At 42.2% G+C, this 23,054-nt stretch overlaps 2 protein-coding genes across 3 annotated transcripts; both read right to left on the bottom strand.

The window, feature by feature from the left end:
* Window positions 1–830: 830 nt before the first annotated feature.
* On the bottom strand, window positions 831–12,720 carry LOC134448497 (nuclear factor 7, brain-like). 2 transcript variants are annotated; one of them, XM_063198165.1, is made up of 6 exons: window positions 8,749–9,343; window positions 8,474–8,569; window positions 8,105–8,338; window positions 6,733–6,797; window positions 2,234–2,376; window positions 831–1,548 (listed from the first exon to the last, which is right to left on the bottom strand). In XM_063198165.1, exons 1-6 carry the CDS (start codon window positions 9,157–9,159, stop codon window positions 1,028–1,030), a joined length of 1,470 nt encoding a protein of 489 aa, XP_063054235.1. In that variant the 5' UTR covers window positions 9,160–9,343; the 3' UTR covers window positions 831–1,027. The 2 variants fall into 2 exon arrangements, with proteins under 2 accessions (XP_063054235.1, XP_063054236.1); XM_063198166.1 differs by lacking the exons at window positions 8,105–8,338; window positions 8,474–8,569 and adding an exon at window positions 12,500–12,720 and having other exon boundaries at window positions 8,749–9,126.
* A 3,101-nt stretch (window positions 12,721–15,821) lies between these two features.
* On the bottom strand, window positions 15,822–22,365 carry LOC134448496 (nuclear factor 7, brain-like). Its single transcript, XM_063198164.1, has 6 exons — window positions 21,921–22,365; window positions 21,531–21,626; window positions 20,753–20,986; window positions 19,192–19,259; window positions 16,636–16,751; window positions 15,822–16,373 (listed from the first exon to the last, which is right to left on the bottom strand). The coding sequence occupies exons 1-6, from the start codon at window positions 22,347–22,349 to the stop codon at window positions 15,853–15,855; spliced, it is 1,464 nt and encodes a 487-aa protein (XP_063054234.1). The 5' UTR covers window positions 22,350–22,365; the 3' UTR covers window positions 15,822–15,852.
* Window positions 22,366–23,054: the final 689 nt, after the last annotated feature.

The following is a 23,054-nucleotide window of genomic DNA, read 5'->3' as shown; positions in this document are numbered from 1 at the left end:
TTGGGTAACTCCCATTGTCATTTTGACACAGTAGTCTACAGCTCACAAGAAGATTGCATGTATGCCTCAACTGTGCATGACGGCAGGCCCAAGACGAGGACTATTATTCAATCTATATCCTGCCACTCAGACAAATTATCATAACTCAATAAATAACCATAGCTATGCGGATGATACCCAACTCTACTTATCTCTGTCTCCCAATGACTGCGCCCCTCTGAAATCACTCTATCATTGCTACGAACAAAGAAACAAAGAAGATTGACCACATTACTCCAATTCTGAGATTACTGCATTGGCTTCCAGTGAGCTACAGAATTGGCATTACTTCTTGTGTTTAAATTATTAAATGAGATCGGACCTTGCTACCTACTGGATATGTTTCAGCTACATGCACCAACTAGGTCACTATAACTTGTTGGTTAATCCAAAGGTCAAAACAAAGTATGGAGAGGCAGCCTGTAGCTCCTATGCTGCAAAGCTTTGAAACCAGCTTCCAGATTATGTAGAAATGCATCCACTATTGATAGTTTTAAATTTAGACTCAAGATAAAGCTGTTCTCAGAAGCCTTCCCTTACCAGCTCTAAATGATGTGTTTTTACTTTTCTTTAATGTTTTATCTTAATGTTTTAATTTTTGACTCTAATTCTTTCTTGTTTCCTTTCTTTTTACTTATTTTTGTGAAGCATATTGAATTGCATCTGAGTATGAAATGCGCTATACAAATGAACTTGCCTTGCCTTACCTAAGTGTATGCACAGTCTAAATAATTATTAATAATGATGCTACACAATATGTTATTTTAATATTTTTATTAAGTGGATGAAGTTGTATTCAATGTAACCACATTGGAGAACATTTGTAGGATAATATTGAATAGGCAGAGAGAAATGTAAGACAGTTCAAAATAATTCCACACGTGATGTGTTTTTTCTGTTCAAATTTGGATTAAAATTATTTTTTTATCATAATGAGGTTGAAATGAAAACAATGTAAAGGATTGTAAATCCTATTCTATTCTCTACATCAGTGCCAGTAGAATGTGAGGGGGTCCCTGTTTTTGCCCTCCATGTAGAGACCTGGGCACACAGAGATGGAACACGGCTGAAGGAAACTACAGAAGGACGAGGCTATCAGAGTCATGGTGTCCGCGTCATAGAAGGACACCTGTTGACCATCACAGTCCAGGTACAGGCCAATTCTCCTGGGAGGTTTGTCAGTGTTGAGGTCTGAGACAGGAGACTCCACACCATCATGGGTGAAGACAAAGTCGCCCTTCTTAAGGTGGAGCTGTATTTCCTTCTCTGGCAGATGAAGTGGAGAACCTTTTGTAGACTCTGCCTTTACTCCAATGCTCCAGTCTGTCTTGCCCCCAACCTCCAGTTCGCAGTAGTGTCTGCCGGTCTGGAAGGTCTGGTTGGTGCTGGAACTGGGGTTGTAGTTTTTGTGAATAAAGCCTGACCTGGTTCTCCGGCGGATGCTGTGACCATCAGGAGAACATCTGAGAAAGGAGTCTCCTAGGTCTTTAATGCTGACACGTGCAGGGCCTGGGGAACATTACACACACACACACACACACACACACACACACACACACACACACACACACACACACACACACACACACACACACATTCAATATAATTGAATTGGCAGGAGGAGGAGGCAAAACACAAGTATGCATTCAGTGAAAAGCCCCCCGTTGTGGATTAGCATCGGACAGAGGGATACGGAACCCCAGCAGAACAATGTAAACATTTAACAATATCATTATGCAACTGCTGTATCAGTAAAATCCGTAAATCCACAATATACTAGCCTAGTAAACCAGCGCCACCCGCTCAACGACAATTTTTTTTGGCTGCGAGTGGTCTGGCCTCGCATCGTTTTAGTGGCCTGACAGGCTTGCCAACAATCTGGCAAACCTATCACAACGCAGAGATTTGTTTTGAATCAAAGCGGGCGGGGTTTTGAGGGAGGGACGACGAAGCTCGCAACGTTGGGGAAGGACATCAACGAGAAAAATAGCACTGATTGGTCAGAGCGCCAGCCTATAGGCACAGGCACGGTTTGAAAGACAATGGTTTGTTCTCATCAACAATCTTCGGATGTACTATTCATTGGGGCCAGACTACATTACACATTCAATCTCAAATTTAGGCTGGTTTATCAGGCTAACAATATACAGTAAGTTTTCAAAACTTGTATACTGTGTATGTGTTCTGTTCTCACCTGGTTGGATTTTCTGCAGCACCTCCCTCCACACACAGTAGGCCATGTGGGTCTCATAGGGGCCCATAGACAGGCAGTCGCGAATCACCACCAGGTCCTTGGCCTGTGACCTGTACCTGCCACAAGCATCAACTTCCTCTGGCCTAGCAAAAGAAAAATACAAATTAGCATTTCAATACAACGTAATCAAAATAGCATAATCAATCAGGGCTTTGAACCGTTATTTTTTTCCAAACGTTCCGTTCCGAACAGAAACGGAATTATAATGTTTCCGGTTATGAGTTCCACCAATAAATTGACGTTCACGAACCAGTTAGAACAAAAAAATATTGTTCCCGGAACGGTTAATTTCGTTCCTGTCATCTGATAGGCCTAACTGAAATTAATTAACCAAGAAAGATGGAAGTGCGAATGAGTCAGCCTACAATCCAAACTGTTTATCCAAGTGGATGAAAAGAATATCCTCCAGAATTTTGTCATTCAGGGATGACCTAAGCGGAGAAGCGGAAAATAAACCTTAATGATGAAAATGCACGCTCCACGCTGACTTGGGTCACGGGAGGGACATTGTGAGTTTGTGCATATATAAGCGGTCATGGATGCACAATAACGTAGAACATTCTCAGTGCGCTTCAAAGGCACTTCTCTGCAATGTCATACAATGATGCAATGGAAACTCTGCCCTTTTGTATGACAGTGGTTTGTCTTATTTAAGATGTGGAGTGGAGACTTTGTAATTCACAGCTCTCTCTCCATTCAGTCAGAGAATGTCTGATGTCACACAGGACGTGAATCTCAGCCGTCATGGTAAGGTGCGCAGGAAAATAATTACTTTTTCGTCTTGTTTGAAGAACGGTATTAACCGGTTACCATTATTTTTTAATAAGTGTTCCCGTTCCAGAACATAAAAAATAATAAAGTTTCCGGTTTCGTTTCTGTTCCCTGTAAAATACAAAAAGTTCCCGGTTTTCGTTTTCGTTCCTTGAACCGGTTCAAAGCCCTGTAATCAATACTAGAGATGCACCGAATCCTGATTTTTAGGATCCTGCCGGATACCGGATCCACTGCTTAAGATCCTGCCGGATCCAGATCCGGAACCGGATCCTACGAAAGGGTTGAAACACATACACTGTAGCCTACTCGCACACGTGGGCCCTTTTTATTACGTTTTATAACTAATTTTAGACTAATTGGCTTACTGCCACACTGCCTACAACGGCTGCTTCCAAAGGGCTTTCACTCCATGCAGCGATTGGGGTTGTGAAAGACAGACTGAAAAGCCTAGGCTAGAGATGCACCAGATCCTGATTTTTAGGTAACTGCCGGATACTGTATCCACTGCTTAAGATCCTGCCAGACCCGGATACTGTGAAAACCCCTATTATCCTGCCGGATCCGGAACCGGATCTTGGATCCGGTGCATCTCTAATCAATACAGCATTCAAGAAACCTTTAAAACCTTGACATTGCCTTTTTTAAAGGCCAACTTCCGATAAAACTCAGTTTTACTCACTCCTTTCGAAGATCGGACGGTCACCCCAAGTTAAACTCACTTGCAAGACTCTCATAGCGGTGCGTCAACTCTCCTGGCTGTGTTTCCCGGTGTTTCCCAATTTACATAAATAATGCAGAGAAACGAGCGAATCACGAAAGCCTTTCTGTGTTTCGTCACGTCGAAAGAAGGCGTTGCCCACAAAGGTTTATATTGACCCATTTATCTAAAAACATGTCGAGTAATTTTTTTCTGCTTGTTTTCAAAACAAGCAACGTCTGGTGGCCCGAAACATAGCTTAGCTTAGCTATCAGCTGGTTGCTACTCTCAGGTACACACACAGCACAAAGCCTCATACATAAAGCCTGCTCACTCCGGTTGCTCCGTGCCAGCAGCTCGCCTAGGGGTCGCTGTCGAAAGAGCACAGCCCTGAATGGAGCCTGCACGCCTCCGTTGGCGCCCCTATAGTGCAGTACCACCCGGGGAAGTGGCGACTCTGTTTCCCATTACATTCTCTCCAAGAACTGGAGGACTGAGCCAATCAGAGACGCGTTTCTTTGAGAGCAGGAGGAGTGAGCCAATCAGAGACGCATTTCCACGAGAAACACGGAACACCCTCTCGTTTCTCCACAAGCCACCTTGCCAGCTTGCAAAAACGTCTTGAAACAAAGCAACCAGAACGTTTTTTAAAACAGGACCAACGCGTAACACATTCAATAACAATTGGGAACACGGCAATATTAATTAAATGACGTTGAGAGGCACATCTTTAAGCTACCACACAAGTTTACATCACTATATATCTCAGGAGTTCAATTAACCCCTTAGTGCAGAGCCTATGATATAACCTTACTGTCACCAAAATTATAATGGCTATGTCTTAATCTTCTACTTAAGGCTCTCAATAGTGTTATAGCAATGTTGTTATAAAGTAATTGAGTATTTTCAGCGAAGAGTAATAAGGCCCGCCGGCGACCCCATCTGCAGTAAGAGGCTACACAATTGTGGTTGACCATGTAGCAATTAGCCTGATTATCCCATCTTCTTGCTCTACAGTGACGTCAAAGAAGGTCTGCATTTGGGTAATTGGGCCAGGGCTGGACTGACAGTATGGCATACCGCATTTTCCCGGTGGGCCGACGCCCCTCTTTTCATTTTTTTTTTTTTTACAAGAGACCGGCGGCCCACGATGTCATTTTCACGGCCCTCGGACAGGGCGGTTCTAAGGAGTGGCAGGGGGTGGCATTTGCCAGAAATATGATATGCCAGCCCAGGTGCCCCCTAAGATATAATAGAGACTCTAGCCCGCAAAAAGCGCGTAGCGCGCCCATGAAATCGCAAATAGCGGTTCAACAAAACATCGTTTTTTCCCCACACACTCTTTGATGCATGTTTGTATAGACATCATGGTTGTGAACTGGGACATGTGGGGTACCATTCGAAAGCTTACATTCTCCTCTTCCGAATGGTATACATGATATTCAGTTGCCATGTACATTACGACAACAATGACACATAGAAACAGAGGTGTGCTTTTATATCCTGAGGAAGAAAAAGTCTCAGAGAAAATGCACTGTATTTCATTAATTTGGTTTTCCTTCTCCAAGTTGAATGTGTACCATTGGAGATTTCTAAGTATATGCCTATGCTCTATATAGTCTATGTGATACATATATAGGCCTAGATTTGTTTTGATAGGCTACATGGAGATTAATGTTAAACTTTATGGTTAATTCCTGAGACTTCATCTTATTCCTCCAGTAAATTCTGCTCATTTTTAAGGCCAAAATATTCACTGGCATGTGCTAATTGCTGTATTTGTGGTAGAATGGTGCTGTGGGTGATTCTGTAGAGTAGCCAGTGAGTAGCCACTACGCACATTATTGTTACTACCAATAAATATTTCAAGAGGGCGCTTTTGCACACCTCTGTGGTTGGGCTGGTGGGGTTGTGATTCAAGTGTAAAGAAATCCTGCACACTGTCCATTCCACCAACAAACTTTAATTCAACATTTCGGTCATTCGACCTTCTTCAGAAAAAGTTTGATGGTGGAATGGACAGTGTGCAGGATTTCTCTACACCTGGCTACCAATAAATATGAATGTGGATATTAAGTTTAAATAAACAATTGAACGTGAACAAGTCACTGCAAGTATGGTGGGTTTTTCTGGTACCTGACAGATAGGGTTTTTTCCTGTCAGAAGACATTAGTTATGTCAATTTAATGGCGTTGCTCCGCTAATTACGGGTATGTGGGGCCGGTCTGAGCAAAAAAATGCCCGGGCCGTTTTGTTCTCTCCAGTCCAGGCCTGAATTGGGCATTAAATAAATAGCCAATTATTTTCTATTGTTTGTGACGTACCTATACATGAAAGTGTCTGCCACAATCCCATTAAACACACAACGTGCTGTGATAATAATTGGCGTGACATGCTCATGTTTAGTCTATAGGGTGCATCAGAAACCTGTGGCAGGCACTCGCTCCTTACCAGTGGCTACCACTCGGCGCCCTGTTCAGCTTGTAGAAAGCCAGCCACTAGTAAGCACATATCGGACGTACTACAGCACCATCATTTTCAGAACCTTTGAACCAGATCGGTTGCTGGGAGACTACCCCTGATGGCACTAATGACCAATGGCCGAACAGTTGTCGAACTCTCGCGGAGTACTGCAAATATGACCAGATATAGAAAGTCATTTTTTTGTTTGTGCTGTATGAGCACTGTCTATGTCCATACTGTCTTATGTCCATGTATGAGTACTGTCTATGTCTATACTGTCTATGTCTTACCTAGATTAGTCTATGTCTGCATGGGAAAGCAAGAAATGTAATTTCAAATTCTTTGTATGACCAGTGCATGTAAAGAAATTGACAATAAAACCAACTTGACTTGACTTGACTTGACTTGACTTGGTTGAAAGCTTACTAGGGTATTTGGATGTTCTACATAGGCGCTTTCCTGTTTTTTTGCCAGTTGGGAATTTCGGAGGCACCCATGAACTTACTTTGTCTGTCCATCTTGCTCCTCTTTCTTATCCTCTGTCCCTGCAAAATCTATTTCTTGCCACCACTAGCCACACACACACACACACACACACACACACACACACACACACACACACACACACACACACACACACACACAATATTGACAATGAGAAAAGATTCGCAGTGAGAACATAGGAAGACATTACCTTCAAGGGGAAAACCTTTTTTGCAATGTAACCCTTAGTTCCACATTATAACATTGTGTTCTACTCACCCTTGTAACTTGTGTGTCATTTGGAGCTCTGCCGAAGATATTCGGTTTGGTCATATCCATGAAATAACTTCCAATGGGCAATGTTTTGCAGGCACAATTTTTTATTTATTTATTTAATTTAAGAATTACGCTACGCTATGACTCATAACGCGTAGGTGCATTGCTTGTTTGGAAACTTCTCGGTTTCGCAGGTAATACAGTTTTTGAAAGTCTTGTGAAGGCGGATGTGACGTCCCGTCACAAACAACATATTCTGTGCTTAAAAACAACATATTGTGTGCCTGCAAAACATTGCACATTGGAAGTCGTTCCATGGATATGACCAAACAGCATTCAGTATCTTCGGCAGAGTTCAAAATGACACACAAGTTACAGGGGTGAGTAACACAATGTTATAATTGCAACAACAACAACAACAACAACAACAACAACAAAAAACGGTTTTCCTCTTTAAAAGGTGGATTGTTACAGCTTTCAAGATCGGTGACATGACTTCCCATTGAGAAAAAAACTGAAACAGAATTGTCAATACTGTACGCACAGATGCTACAGCCGGTTGTAAGGGGTTAAAAGGCAATACAACATGTCATATAAAAATACAGTGCATGTGATCTAGCCTATTTGAGTTTATTTACAAATAAACATAAACATCTAAATAAGTTTAGACATTTGTAAGAGCCACCAAAAAAACAAAGTGGTAGGATTGTGTGCCCGAAGGCCAAACCTAAATATGGCAATGTTGTTTGTTTTGGTACCATACTACCGTATATGGTAGTGTGATGAAGCGGTCTGCACACTGTGTATTAACTCAAAAAATACTTTATTTCATTTAAACTTATGGCAACGTTTCGATCCAACAGAGGGATCTTCCTCAGGTCTGAGGAAGATCCCTCTGTTGGATCGAAACGTTGCCATATGTTTAAATGAAATAAAGTATTATTAGAGTTAATACACAGTGTGCAGACCGCTTCATCACACTACCTACTACTTTTTGTCTGGCACCTGGACAACTACCTGTGGATGTGCGCACCCTACCTTCAAATACTACCGTATATGCAAATGCGCTATATGCGTGTGCGTGTGCGTGTGCGTGTGCATGTGCGTTCTGGTCTGACCTGCAGGAAGTGGTCGGGTCTGGGAATCGTAAAGGTGTTCTGCAGGATAACCTCCCTCTCTCTGCCATCGGCTGCTTTTGCCTGGATGTCTGCCAGCTTTTCCTGCATAGCCGTCACAGATTTCTTCCTCTTTTCTTCCAGTTCCTTCTTCATATCCTCCTCTTTCTTCCTTAGAAACTCATGCAATGTCTCAAACTGTGCAGATATATGTGTCTTAAGCCTGTTATATTTTTCCTGCAATTATTGAAACCCACGCACAAATGTTCCAGAATCAATGTACAAAACCGGTTAACAGGTTTTAACAGTATATTCTCGCTCTGTCAGTTGTTACAAAATATTTCTTCTGTCTGTGTGTTATTTTGTCCTTACCTCACATTTAGATATCTCACCAAGCTGTCGTGTGATAAGGTCCTCAAGAGCTTTATTCTCTTTACACATAAAGCCCAGAACTCTTTCCACCACACCCTGCAACCAACCATGGCATCAGCATACTTACTGCGACTGTTATGAAAATACAAAATGGAATGGACACCCACAATCATATACAGACACACACACACACACACACACACACACACACACACACACACACACACACACACACACACACACACACACACACACACACACACAATTCATCATACCTTGCTTTTCTCAGATGCTTCTTTCACTGGTGCGAAAGTGTGTCCCTGATGTTTCTCCTGTTCCTTACAAATGACACAAATCAGCTTCTGGTCCGTCTCACAAAACAGTTTCCTCTTCTCATCATGTTCTTCACACATTAGATCCCCCTTTGGAGACTCCCGTCCGGTCGAGCTGGCATGGGCTTTTCTGATAGATTCTATGATGTTCCTGAGGTCCCGGTTGGGCCTGATGTCCGCCATGGAGAAGGGTTGTCTGCACTCAGGACACTGGCTTGGTCCGAGGCTGACGTTGGCGTGACCGGTGATGCATTGACGACAGTAGGAGTGTTGACAAGGCAGACTCACCGGATCCACAAAGTCAGATAAACACACTGGACACTGGATGTGCAAGGAGAGAGATGAAGCCATCATCACAGGTTCCTCCAAGTGCACTGTACTGTACCCACAAATTCTGTGAAACGCACTAAGTCTCCTGTTCCAAAGCTGACTTCACCCTCCAAACAGACCCTAGACTCGAGAACAAGACAACTGGGTGCAGGACGCCTTACACGATGCCTCGCCGCTGTGGGCAGCAATGAAACCAAAAGTAAATGTGTGGGTATTACTGAGTTCTCAGTTGGGCATTGGTTTGTTCTCAGTATTCTTAAGGGTGACTGACTCAATACTGCTGAGTAAGTCAAGAAATTCATTTCGATACTGTCACATGATTTGAAGGAAACCAGGGTTTTCTGCATGTGCGAGACGCGTGCCAACAGCAAGTTGCTCAATGCTCACATCCTGCCACACACATTGACATGCAATCAACTGTGGTTTGGCCTACATAAAAAGAATAGAAACCTGTATACTGTATGTTGCAAAGTCTCATATGGTATGGTATTTTTATGTAGAATATAAATCATTATCAAATACATTTGTATCACATGGACATGCATGTGATTGTGTGTTTCTTATATAGAATATAGACCATTATGCCATGCATTTGGACATGATCCATGAAAACCAGGACATGGGTTCATGGGTTATGTAAGACTTATAGACATAGTGTATATTAATCACTTTATAAGATTTATGTTTTTGGGCATCTTATATGGTAGTGTAAAGGGTCATTACAGTAGCATTCTGGGATTTGCGAGTTCTTAACCTAATAAGTACAGAAACCAAATGTTATACAGTGAACTAACACTCGAACAGTGAACTTGCCCACAGCTAGGCAGTACACCACTAAAACGGAAACCCCATCTATAAACCTTGCTCTGGTCAAAATGCTTAACCTGAAATCAACCCAGCTGTAGCCCAACTTCAACTGAATGTTTCTTTCATCCAAAGTGGCTTACCAGTGAAGTGGTTAAAGGGGAAGGCATTTGACACAGGGTAGTGTTTGCGGGAACCACTCTCACATAATACTTTTAATCACTCCTTTGTCTACAACTCAGTCAGGAGCTCAGGAGCAAGATGCTTAACCCTGGTGTGATGTGTATGTGTATGCATGTGAGAGTGAAAGGGTGAATGTGAAGCATACAATGTACAGCACTTTTATTGCTTGAAGATGTGGAAAGGCGCTATATAAATGCAGTTTCTTTATCTTCTTCTACCTTACATACCTTCATTTACTTCTCTTCTTCTGTCAGCCATTCCAACCAAAGCAATTATGTCAAGGAATATGAGGATGCCGTCGAGGATAGATGTGTATCAAGCATAGTAACATTTATGGCAGTTCCTCCAAGACCATTCAGTTAAGAGGGAAAGTATTTCTAAAAACTTTTAAGGGTTCCCCCTGTGACAAAATCAAAGTTCCTCAAAGTCCTACATGGACAAATTAAAAACAAACGAATTGTCTATAGCCTATTAGTGTTTGTTTGTTTGTCTTGGTTTATGTCTCTGTCCTAAATAATTGATTTAGCACCTGCAAACCAATGCCCTGTCAACTGTCCTTGTATGGCATTTTGTGGATATTGTGCAACCTAATTTGTCCCGGAGGGCTCCAAATCATACAGAAGAGCCATGGATGAATAGTACAGTATACTGCAGTTTAGATCAGAATTAAGTCCCCAATTACAAAAAACAGCTGTTTCCTTTAAGTTTATCTTGATGACAGTCTCATTTTCAGATGAACCTGGGAAAAGCATGAGCTGCATTTCCAGGTCCGGCCTTAGCATGCCTTGTTATGCTACAGTAGTTGTTTGATTTACAGGGTTTACACCAGAGGTAATTTTCTTGACGTACTCCACAAAAAAGCCTAGAAGCAAAACAATACACAAAACATAAAGTGGGCCTGTATAAACATTATAGATAAGGTCCCCTTTACTTGGTCAATTAGGTCCTTGTTTCATGATAAGAGCTGCCATGCTATGCCGTCCCTTCCAACTGTTTTCAAGATAGTATTTAGCAGACACTTTTCCACATGGACTAAGAAAAGAGGACATGAAGTTAGTTTGGTCAGTTATTTTCTGGTAGCAGTTGACGCTGACATGGGTATTGTTGTTGCACTACTGGTCAGTGGAACAGTCCGACCCAAATGTTGAAGCTGCGGTGAACTTAAAATATTTCTGTTCAGCTGAAGATCATGAATAGACCAGTGCATGGGAGAGGTACGAGGGGGCGGATGAGAGAGAGACGAGAGGATGGAGCGAGACCACAAATCTACACAGAAAAAAGAACAATCCTCTGACCTAGGTCATCTGTGGCTAGGTCAGTGGATTGTTCTATTTTCTTTGTACATGTGGCTTCGTCCCATCCTCTCATCACTCTCTCACTCGCCCTCTCCTTGCTCTCCCTCTCACTGGTGTTCATAGTTCTTTGGCTGAACAGAAATATTGCAAGTTCACCGCACAGGTCACAAATTGCACCCAAACAAATGTGGTCCTCAGAAAATGTGCTAGTTCTAATTCTATGTTTCCTGGAAGTTTGTAGAGTATGGCGTGCTCTTATTCAGATGGTTTGTTGATTTCTTTGGTTTGGGTGCTCTTCAGTCCAATGTATTGTGCATCCAGGTTCAAGAATGAGAATAAATTCTCTGACTAAGGCACTCCAACTTAAAATGTCTTTCTTAACTTGACAAGTCCTACATGGAAAATTTAAAAACAAGGCCCACGCGTAACGGCATGAGTGCCGTCTTCAGGGCAGTAACACAAAATAACAGAGTAGTGCATTTGTTAAAGGTGTGGGTAAGGACAGGTGCAGACAACTAGATTATATAATTCACTATGTGACACACACTTACATCCCTTAGACAGAAATAAACAAACTCACTAAGAACACAAGTTGGCACCCCAACATGCAAACAGTGAAGTAGCAGAGTACACAGACAGATTGCAGGGGCGACAAGTCACCACGAGTAGACAGGAAGGAACGGGGGGACACAAAACGGCAACTCTGACCTCGCGGTTGGATGTCAGACGGGCCCTAGAAGGAATAGAAATGTGCAAATACTTGACTGCAACATCCACCACTAGAGAGAATTGGAAGCAAGAGCCTACCAAGTACCTGGCACAAGCTGACATGAGGGAAGCACATGCTGATGGGGGAGAGACTTTGTTTGGCAATCCACCTCATTAAGTATGGTGTAAGCCAAGAATAATGTTAACATGTTGCCCCCTTAAATGTTCGGCGCACACGCAAGTAAGTTTATGAACTCAATCTGTGCAAAGATTGACGAGAACGTCGGAGGGGAAGAGATGGTGCACTACTGCTAGTTAGTGAACAAGCAGCCAGACCTGAAATAAATGCAAGTGCAAAGAACCAAGCAACCTACCAAGATGAATTCCCTCCGAGACACAGGCGACAAAGGAGAAGCCAAAGCTGTAAGCTTGTAAGTTCCTCTCAGCAAGGCAAAGAACATCTGTACAGCCAATCTTGCCTGATTATCATTGACTGTCAAATCTTGCACCGAGATGTTCGTCTGACCAAGAAGATAACGAATAATGTTTCCAAAATAACCTGTTTACCCTGACTCCAATACTGGTCGAGGCCAGAAAAGGCTGTGCCGAAGTTTAAACCAAACATTTTCTTAGTCCCAATAGAACGTCTCTGCTTAAACCACATCACTGCCTTGAAAACCAGGGCATTTGAAGCTGCTCAAAGTGAATTGCTTCCTGACAAAGTGGGTGGAACTCCCGATTGCTCCCAAAGGCGTTGCATCACTTGGAAGGCATGGTCTGGCTACATCCATCCAGCTTTATGCAGGTGTTGCTAGTGGTTCAGTGCAGATTCAGTGACGGTCACCAAACAGCACTACTGCTACACTGTGATCTCTGGTTAAATTTGCAAATATTTTTTTGCATGAATTTGCAGTTTTTAACCTCTACCAACTGGATTTGGGAGCATGTCATTCATGTATGGATTGTAGATCATGTCCCACTCCTGTTGACTGTATTGGTCTTAGGCCTTCGATAAACTTCCTGAATACTTAAAGGAATAGTCCACCTCATTTCAAGAAATTGCTCATACGGTATGTAGTTAAGTCCCAGTAGAGTAAAATATGATAATACATAGGATTTGTTTGTTTGTTTGCATTGCCTAGTGTAGCCCCTTCATGCACGCCGTACCTCCTGTGGCATGCTGTAATAGACATTGAAAGTTAACTACTAGTATTGGACAAGGGATGAGTGATTGGAGACTGGCCGGTTGAGATTAGTAGTATTATCGTGTAAACTTATTGGTGAGGTGTAGATCCCCTGAGTGGTATAGTAAACCTTCCAAGAGGCCTGATTTGATAAACCTAGGCTACCTCTGCACTGTGAATCATTTCAGTGTGCTGTGACTTCTTTTGTTTATTTTGATTATGTTTTGTGTGTACAGTTTTGATTGCAGTGTTCTTTAGCATTCACAGTGCAGTGTGTAGGTAACACGCTCAGTAAATTACCTGTACTAGCCTACTCAGTGCTCTTGCACTTCAGCCGTCACTGTTTCACGATATCTATATGTATTGGCTTCAGTGGAGTTAAGACTCTGTTTGTGTATATAAGCCCAAGTGAACTGCCTGCACATTTTGAATACAAATAAGACTGAAAGCAGAAGAAAATAAAAACTATTGTATGTGCAACAGCTGTGTCATTCTTTGTCATCTAGAACCTGTCGGGGAAAATTGTGTTTTTAACATCTGGGTTGTCTCACCCTTTAACAAGACTGGCGTAGTCACCTTTTTAAAACCTAATTATTTAAAAGTCTGGAATCTTAGGAAACCCCCACTCGGTTACATAAATAATAATTAATAAAGATACTACAGATACCACAGATAATAAAGGTGCTACACAGTACAATATGTTATTATTTTTATTAGATATCCTTTGAAGGACAATATTGAACAGAATATTGACAGATTCAAATTGAATTGATATGATCTAATGCAGGGGGGGGATCTTTTTCATTCAAGGGGCCACTTCAAAGTTCTCTAAGCAGGATTTCCCTCTGCACTTTAGTCCTATGATGGTGGTCACCTTTAAAACAGACCCCACCTTAACTAAGTCCCCTGAAAATATAATTTGATTGTATTGCAAATGTTATTTGAAACATTTCGGTAACACTTTATAATAAGTACCCCTTTTTAGGCATTACTTAAGGGTTAGTTAAACCTTATTTTACCATTAGTTAACCCTTAGTGAATCACGAGTTAATCATTATGTAAGTATTATTTCTCATTTCCTAACTGTTATCTACTACCGTTAGTAAATGGTTAGTGTGTGCTGATATAACGGTTCACTAAGCAAAGTTAAGCATGGAAAGGTTTTCACTTTAGAAGTTCCCCAGATATGCGGAAGTAGTGAGTTGTAACTTCTTGTTAATGCATAAGCAATGCCTAACAAATCATTTGTTAACGTTTTGTAAAGCATGGAAAGGTTTTCACTTTAGATCAGTTCCCCAGATATACTTAAGTAATGAGTTGTAACTCCTTGATAATGCATAAGCAATGCTTACCAAGTCCTTTGTTAGTGTTTTGGAAAGCATGGAAATGTTTTCACTTAAAAAGTTCCCCAGATATGCGTTAGTAATGCGTTGAAACTTCTTGGTAATGCATAAGCAATGCTTATCAAGTCATTCGTTAATGTGTTGTAAAGCCATAACAGGTTTTCACTTTAATGAGTTTTAACTCCTTGATAATGCATAAGCAATGCTTAAGAAGTCATTTGTTAACATTTTTGGAAAGCATGGAAAGGTTTTCACTTTAGATCAGTTCCCCAGATATACTTAAGTAATGGTTCGTAATTCCTTGATAATGCATAAGCAACGCTTAACAAGTCATTTGTTAACGTCCAGAAACATCCATGAGGGGCAGTCACAAGAGCCTCAACTTAGGCCTAGGCCTACTGTTTGCCATGCTACCAGTCATCACACACTAACCATTACAAAAGGGTTAAATAAGACTTCACTGATGCTAAAGCAAGAGTTTACAAACCGTTACCATACATGCCTAATAGAACTTGTTAATGGTTAGGTGGTAGGAGACAACAAAGAGATAATGTTTTTTTCATAAAGAAAGGTGGGTTATCAGACATTTTAATGATGGTTTACTAATGCTTATCAGAAAGTTAAATCACCATAGACGAATGATTAATTAACAGTACTTAATAATTTCACAGAAATACATAATGACTGACTCGTGATTCACTAAGGGTTAACTAATGCTTAATTTTGTTTAGCGAGTAGTTACATCAGCACACACTAACCATTTACTAACAGTATTAGTTAATGGTTAAGAAATGAGAAATAACACATACATAACGACTTACTCGTGATTCACTAAGGGTTAATTAATTTTAAAAATAAGGATTAACTAAGGTTTAACTTTGCTTAGCGAACCGTTACATCAGTACACACTAACCATTTACTAACGGTATTAGATAACAGTTAGGAAATGAGAAATAATACTTACATAATGATTAACTCGTGATTCACTAAGGGTTAACTAATGGTAAAATAAGGCTTAACTAACCCTTAAGTAATGCCTAAAAAGGGGTACTTATTATAAAGTGTTACCAACATTTCTTTACAAAATATGTCATATTTCATGTGTAACTGGATAACATTAAAATCAGGGGCCAGATAAGACGGCCTCGAGGGCCAAAAGCAGCCCTTGAGACACAGGTTCCCCACCCCTGATCTAAAGCATCAGTGCCAGTAGAATGTGATGGGGTCGCTGTTCTTGCCCTCCATGTAGAGACCTGGACACACAGAGATGCAACATGGCTGGCGGAAACTACAGAAGGACGAGGCAATCAGAGTCATGGTGTCCGCGTCATAGAAGGACACCTGTTGACCATCACAGTCCAGGTACAGGCCAATCCTCCTGGGAGGCTTGTCAGTGTCGAGGTCTGAGACAGGAGACTCCACACCATCATGGGAGAAGACAAAGTCGCCCTTCTTAAGGTGGAGCTGTATTTCCTTCTCTGGCAGATGAAGTGGAGAACCTTTTGTCGACTCTGCCTTTACTCCGATGCTCCAGTCTGTCTTGCTTCCAACCTCCAGCTCGCAGTAGTGTCTGCCAGTCTGGAAGGTCTCGATGGTGCTGGAACTGGGGTTGTAGGTTTTGTACATGTTACCAGACCTGTCTTTCTGACGGATACTGTGACCCTCAGGGGACACCTTGATGTAGGAGTTTCCTGGGTCTTTAATGACCACATGTTCTGGGCCTGAATGGGTAAAGCACATATAAAACTAAAGTAGTCCACAATAAATTACATTTTCCCTCTAATATTAAGAGATTTTATTAAGAGGGCAACTGGAACTGGATTAATAATGACTGAAAAAAACACAAATTGCATTATTGAATATGCTTCAGGATTGAGAATGTACTCTATGTACATGGCATGTTGGAAAAGAGCTCTTCGTATGGTTAATAAATACAATGTATACATTAAATGAAAATGATGTGTTATTGAGCAGTGTTCCCACCTGGTTTAATGGTCTGCAGCATCTCCCTCCACACACAGTAGGTCATGTGGGTCTCATAGGGGCCCATAGATACGGAGTCAGGAGTCACCACCAGGTTCTTGACCTTTGACCTCAACCTGCCACACAAGTTGACAATAGGCTCGTTCGTGACGAAGCAGTACGATTTTTGCTAGGCAGTGGGAATGCGCACTTTGCCAGTTTGATGCATTCTGATTAGATAACCACAATGCATCAAACTGGCAAAGTGCGCATGCCCACTGCCTAGCAAAAATCGTACTACTTCGTCACGAACGAGTCTATTGAGCTTATTCATGATGAGGTCGTGCCACTTTTGCTAGGCAGCGCGCATGCCCACTGCATCCCGCGTGAAGCATCCTGGTTAGAATTTCTGTCCAGGACGCGACATATGGGAGTGACTTCTGCGCCGCAGTGATGTCACATGGTATGAAGTCATCGTGGGAACAAAGTTTTGAATGTTGAATGTTTGGCAAACAAGATGGACAGAAATATATAAAGAGATGTCCCAAGACATAAAATACGCTGCTTCCTACTTGAAGCAGTGAGTGAACTGCCTCACAAGCATGTGGACTACACCCGCAATTCACGTCAGATAGATGAATGCCAATCAGGGTAGATTACCGACGGCATGGAGGAGGCTGCGCCACTGCTTAGCAAACATTTTGTTCCTGCAATGACTTAACCTCATGTCACATGACTGCAGCGCAGCGGTCACTCCCATATGCCGTGTCGTGGACAGAAATTCTAACCAGGATGCTTCACGCGGGACAGTGGGCATGCTCGCTGCCTAGCAGACTTGCTGCCAGCCAGCACTGCACCATCACGACCAAAGAAACTCAACAGAAGAAAAATCTCTCGGGGGGAAATGCATGGCCACGGTGTAGTACGGGGGCGTAGCCTGAGGACACAAGTGGATGGAAAATTAACTCCCTTTCGCATGGTCATTGGCCAGTGGGTGCGATCAGGGGGTGTTCACTCACGGAACTAGCTACTAGCCACAACTGGCTAACCCTAATACTACCTAAGTGCAAAATGAATGGGTGTGAATGTGATTTTTTATAATGTTTTGCCCTGAAATATTAATATTCAGCTCGAAGCTAGAAATAATAAGACCTCGTTTGAGCGTCTTAGTGATTCAATTATTTTGCGCCACAAGATTAATATAAATACTGGGTCACAAAACTCAATTTACGAGTGGTCAAACCCATAAACATTAGCGGAATGCTAGCGGGTACAGGTCGAAATCTTCTTCATTGCTGTAAAACTAGACACCTGAAAGATTTGACAATACAGCCTATCATTAAACACCAGCAATAGTGCTTACCAGGAATATTTTGTTGATGAGATTTGTGACTGGAAATTGCATTAGCAATGTATTTAGCATTTGAGCTCCCTTTTGCATTCCGTACATTTTCCCACATGAAAGACTTACCGGCGCTCGCCAACTAATGGACACTCCATAGGAACTGCAGTATGCATGCAAAGCTAACTGGCTACAATGGGAACCAATCAGTGTGAACATTCTCCCTGTATTGTAATTTCTCTTGTGCGATTGATACAATTTCCGTACTCCCTTGCGCATGGTCAGTGGGGGCGACACCATGATGGATCATTTGTGGCCAAATTAACTGCAGCTGTTGGTCAGCAGTAATTGCTGGGGGTAATTAAGGACAGCTGACAAACATTCACGCTGTCCTATGACCTGTTCCACAGTCCGACCCTCACAGAAGTGGCATTGCATGCTTTCCTGATGCTTCCAATACTGACCGTAGAAGAAGAATTAAATTTCCGTACTCCCCTCGCCATCATTTCGTACTACGCTGTTATGACGTCAGTAAGCCCTCCTGTCTCTACTCTCCTTGATCACGACCGAGGCTATTGCCAGCTCATTGTAGGACCGCCCCTGCACATGATGCTAGCTTAGCCTAGTCAATCCAATCTGATATTGCCATTTGAAAATGATATGCTGTCAGATTCAGACAACCTGAGTCCCCTGGACAAAAAAACTTTTGCTCACTTATCCAATTAGGGACTGTGAAGAGTGACTGTCAACTTGGGATGGGGAATCCATTCAAAGAGGTGCAACACCACACCTCCCTGAAATGAGTTTTGGTATGTTTAGCTATGTCGGTAAAGTTTAGCTAGCTACAAACAGAAACAAGAGGAAGCTCTACTCACTGAGTGAGTTCCAATATGTGACCTTGCGTCCTCCTCTTGTGCTTGTGGCCTCGTACCAGGAAGTAATACGTCGTGATGACATCACTGACAACAGCATTTTATTTCAATATCTTGCAAAAGCTCAATTGTAAAGCCATTTTCTCATTTGCAAACTGGATGGTGAATGAAGAATAGTCCCCCAAAAATGGTTGTGGCTTGGCTGACAGCGGGAAACTTAATTGTTTTCCCCAAGGAGGCGGGGCATCAGCAAAACGTAAGGCCACAAGCACAAGTGGAGGATGAAAGGTCACATATTGGAATGCATACACACTGGGTTTGGCGTCTAGTGTTTGCATGGCCTTTCAGCATAGGCCTACTTACTTTGGCTCTCCATCTTGAACCCCTTCCACCATTTCCTCTGTCACAGCCAATCCTACTTCCTGAAACCACTACACACACACACACACACACACACACACACACACACACACACACACACACACACACACACACACACACACACACACACACACACACACACACACACACACACACACACCTGATTGGCATTGGGAAGAGATTTTGCAAGATTTGCTTTGTGACAAAAGAGAGGTGAAATCTGAGAAGTATCTGAGAGAAGAGAGGAAAGCTCTTTCAACTCCAAAAGCAAGTCCTGTTGCCTATAACTATTTTGACATGTTATGGGAATTGTGAGAGACACCTACAAAACAATGTGGTGGTAGCAATATGTATGTAAGTGGCGTCTTCAAAAATATTTGTCAGGAGGTGCAATTTTCCCCTGAAGTCCATGATGACGGATAAGGACCATAAAACTCCATAATGAATTAACCCTCCTGTTACCCAAATATCTGTGATCCTTGGGGTCAATTTGACCCCAGCCACTTACATGTCTACAAAATCAGTATAAACCAAAACTTTGGCCCATGTTTATGTCTCAGATATTTACATATATCCTAGCACCCACACACACACCAAAAAAATCCATGACTAGGTGAAAATATGTGCTATAGGGTGCATTTGGTGGATTTTGTCAAAATGCCATTGCTGTTAGCCACCACTGCCAAAAATATTGCCTTGAATTAGTTTTGGCCCTCCCCCATATATAATTAATAGTAATCAGGGCCCTAAATAGAGCAAAATGTTCTGAAGAAACTTAGATAAATACCTTATTTTCATGTATTTCACATTATCCTAACAAATTAGATCATTTATTTGCAAATAATGGATGTTCCATTTATGTTTCATACACCTAACACAATGTGGGGTCAAATTGACCCCAAGGAACACAAATGTAATCAAAATGGAAATTTCTCTTTTCCCCCCACATTTATCTCATCTATTTAGGAAAAGTCATCAAAGATGAAGCAAAAGAAATAGGCCTATGGCCTATGTATTTTTCAGGCGTTACACATTGAATGGGGTCAAATACACCCCAAGGACAATAATAGGAGGGTTAACTACATTGGCCTAGGTATGCCATGACTTGTTTTTGCCTAGAGACAAATCAGAACAGCATCTCTTTGTCCACTAAGTAACAATATTCAACAAATTAAAGGTGGCAAACTTGGGACAGAACGGTGGCAGTAAACAATTCCGCCACAATGGTCAAAATCATTCATAAGCGTGCCATCTTAGGTAGGCAAAGGGGTGTGAATGTTTTGAGGAACTCTTAAATAACGAAAGCACACTGCTTGGGCAAGCACATAAACCTAATAGAAAATACATTGGAAGCATGATTCTTTGAAGAAAAGGAGATGTTAGGGGTACATTTGAACATGATAGAAATTGCCTAAAATAGGCGTGGCTACTTCAAGCACAACCTTAACCTTAGAAAAAAATCCTTCCTATCTACATGTTTGGGAGTGTGCTGCCCAAATGGCCCCTATGGACGAGCCACCCATGGTCTATGTGATGCTCTAACCTGCAGGAAGTGGTCGGGTCTGGGGATCTGTAAGGCGCTCAGCAACACCACCTCCTTCTTGCTGCAATCAGCTGCTTTTGTCTGGATGTCTGTCAGCTTGTGCTGCATGTCTGTTACAGATGTCATCCTCTTCTCCTCCAGCTCATTCTTCATATTCTCCTCTCTCTTCCTCAGAAATTCATGCAGCATCTCAAACTGGGCAGAAATCTGAGCCTTAATCCCATTCACTCTTTCCTGCAATCATTAAAACACACAGAGATCTTTCAGATCCTTCCCTGCTCACAATAGAGGCTGTAATGGATAATTACCCTCCACCAAGGAGGTTATGTTTTCTGTCTCATTGGTTTGTCTGTCAGCTTGTTTGTCTGTCTGTCTGTTTGTCAGCAGGATAACTCAAAAACGTATGAACGGATTTGGATTTAAAAAAAAAAAAAAGACTCTTCAGCATTGCTAGTAGAAATCTAGATGCAACTAGTGACCGCAAATTGAATTGCAGGACAGGACAACATTTGACATTCCAGTTTCTAACTCCACAAAAAGAAGGCAGAAAGACTTAAAATAAATGTAGTGTGTAACAAAGTCAAATGGTCTTTCAAACAGCTGCCTTGGCAGAGGTCGACTCTGCACTCTCTCAGTGCGTTTGTAGTTGCATATTTCAATTGTCAGAGGTGTGTGTGTGTGTGTGTGTGTGTGTGTGTGTGTGTGTGTGTGTGTGTGTGTGTGTGTGTGTGTGTGTGTGTGTGTGTGTGTGTGTGTGTGTGTGTTATATTGACCTCACCTCACATTTGGATATCTCACTGAGCTGCTGGTTGATGAGGTCCTCAAGAGCTTTATTCTCTTTACACACAAACCAGAGAACTCCTTTCACCTCACCCTGCAACCAACACCACACACCACAGGCATCGGCACCCGTTCACAACCAATGCAACACATTATGACGTTGGCCTACTGACAAGTGGTATGAAAATGCAAAATGGAACCAGAGGTGTATGAAGTAGAAAGAGAAGCAAATTCATGATATACAACAAAAGTTGTTAGAACCAGTTCTATCACTGAGCTAAGGATGGGTTTCCTTTTCCTTTACTTCTACCGCTACTTCGTACACATCTGAATGGAACAAACACACACACACTCACACACACCTTGACAATTATGCAGCAAAACTTACCTTGCTTTTCTGTGATGCCTCCTTAACTGGTTTGACTGTATGTCCCAGATGTTTGTCCTGTTCCTTACAGATGAGGCAGATTAGCTTCTGGTCTGTTTCACAGAACAACTTCATCTTCTCATCATGGTCCTCACACAGTAGATCGCCTTGTGGAGGTTCTGGGGAGTGCAAGGCCTTAACTTGTCCGGCTGAGCTGACATCGAGTATCCTGATAGATTCTGTGATGTTCCCAGGGTCCTGATTTGGCTTGATGTCATCTATGGAGAAGGGTTGACTACACTCTGGACACTGGTTGGGCCCGAGGCTGGCGTTGGCGTGACCGGTGATGCATTGACGGCAGTAGGAGTGTTGACAAGGAAGACTCACCGGATCGACAAAGTCAAATAAACACACTGGACACTCAATGTCCAAGGACAGTGATGAAGCCATTGTTAGATTGCACTATACCTAAGAGCAAGACAAGTGAGTGCTCGGACTCCTCACACGACACCTAGTAAAGAAACAAGAAGCAGATCTATGGACGAGGCCGTAGGGTTGGCCTTAGCTTTGGTGAGGTTTACTGTATTAATACAACTGAGTCCAATCGAAAAATGACGAGTGTCCTACTCCTCCCACCCAATGGCATGCAACTGTGGTTTGGCCTACATAAAGAAACACTGCAAATGAAGCTTGCACCTTAAACTGTGTTGCGGTTGACAAGTGGCCACACCACCAATTGTAAATGTTAACTGAAAATAAAACCCTATCAGCCAATGTTCAACCTTTCTATACTTTTCCGGCACACCAGAAAATCTCTCACAGCACACCAGTGTTCCTCGGCACCGTGGTTGGAAAATACTGTTGTATTGTATGTTTCTTATACAGAATAAACATTATCACATACATACAGTACGCTACACATGGATATGATCAGAGTTGGGCAAGCTACTTATAAAATGTAGTGACCTAAGCTATCAGCTACTCAACCATAAATTAAGCTTCACTACACTAAAGCTACCACCATCAGAAATGTAGTGAGCTAAGCTACAAAAATGTGCGGAAATGTAGTTCACTACACCAGAAGCTACATTGTCCCGACATAATGTCAGCTTGATTTAAAATAACAGAGGCCTACCAGTGATGGTACAAGAAGGA

The sequence above is a fragment of the Engraulis encrasicolus genome, chromosome 5 (assembly GCF_034702125.1).
Source record: "Engraulis encrasicolus isolate BLACKSEA-1 chromosome 5, IST_EnEncr_1.0, whole genome shotgun sequence".
Classification (NCBI taxonomy): Eukaryota; Metazoa; Chordata; class Actinopteri; order Clupeiformes; family Engraulidae; genus Engraulis; species Engraulis encrasicolus.
This window is presented reverse-complemented; position numbering and strand designations above follow the sequence as displayed.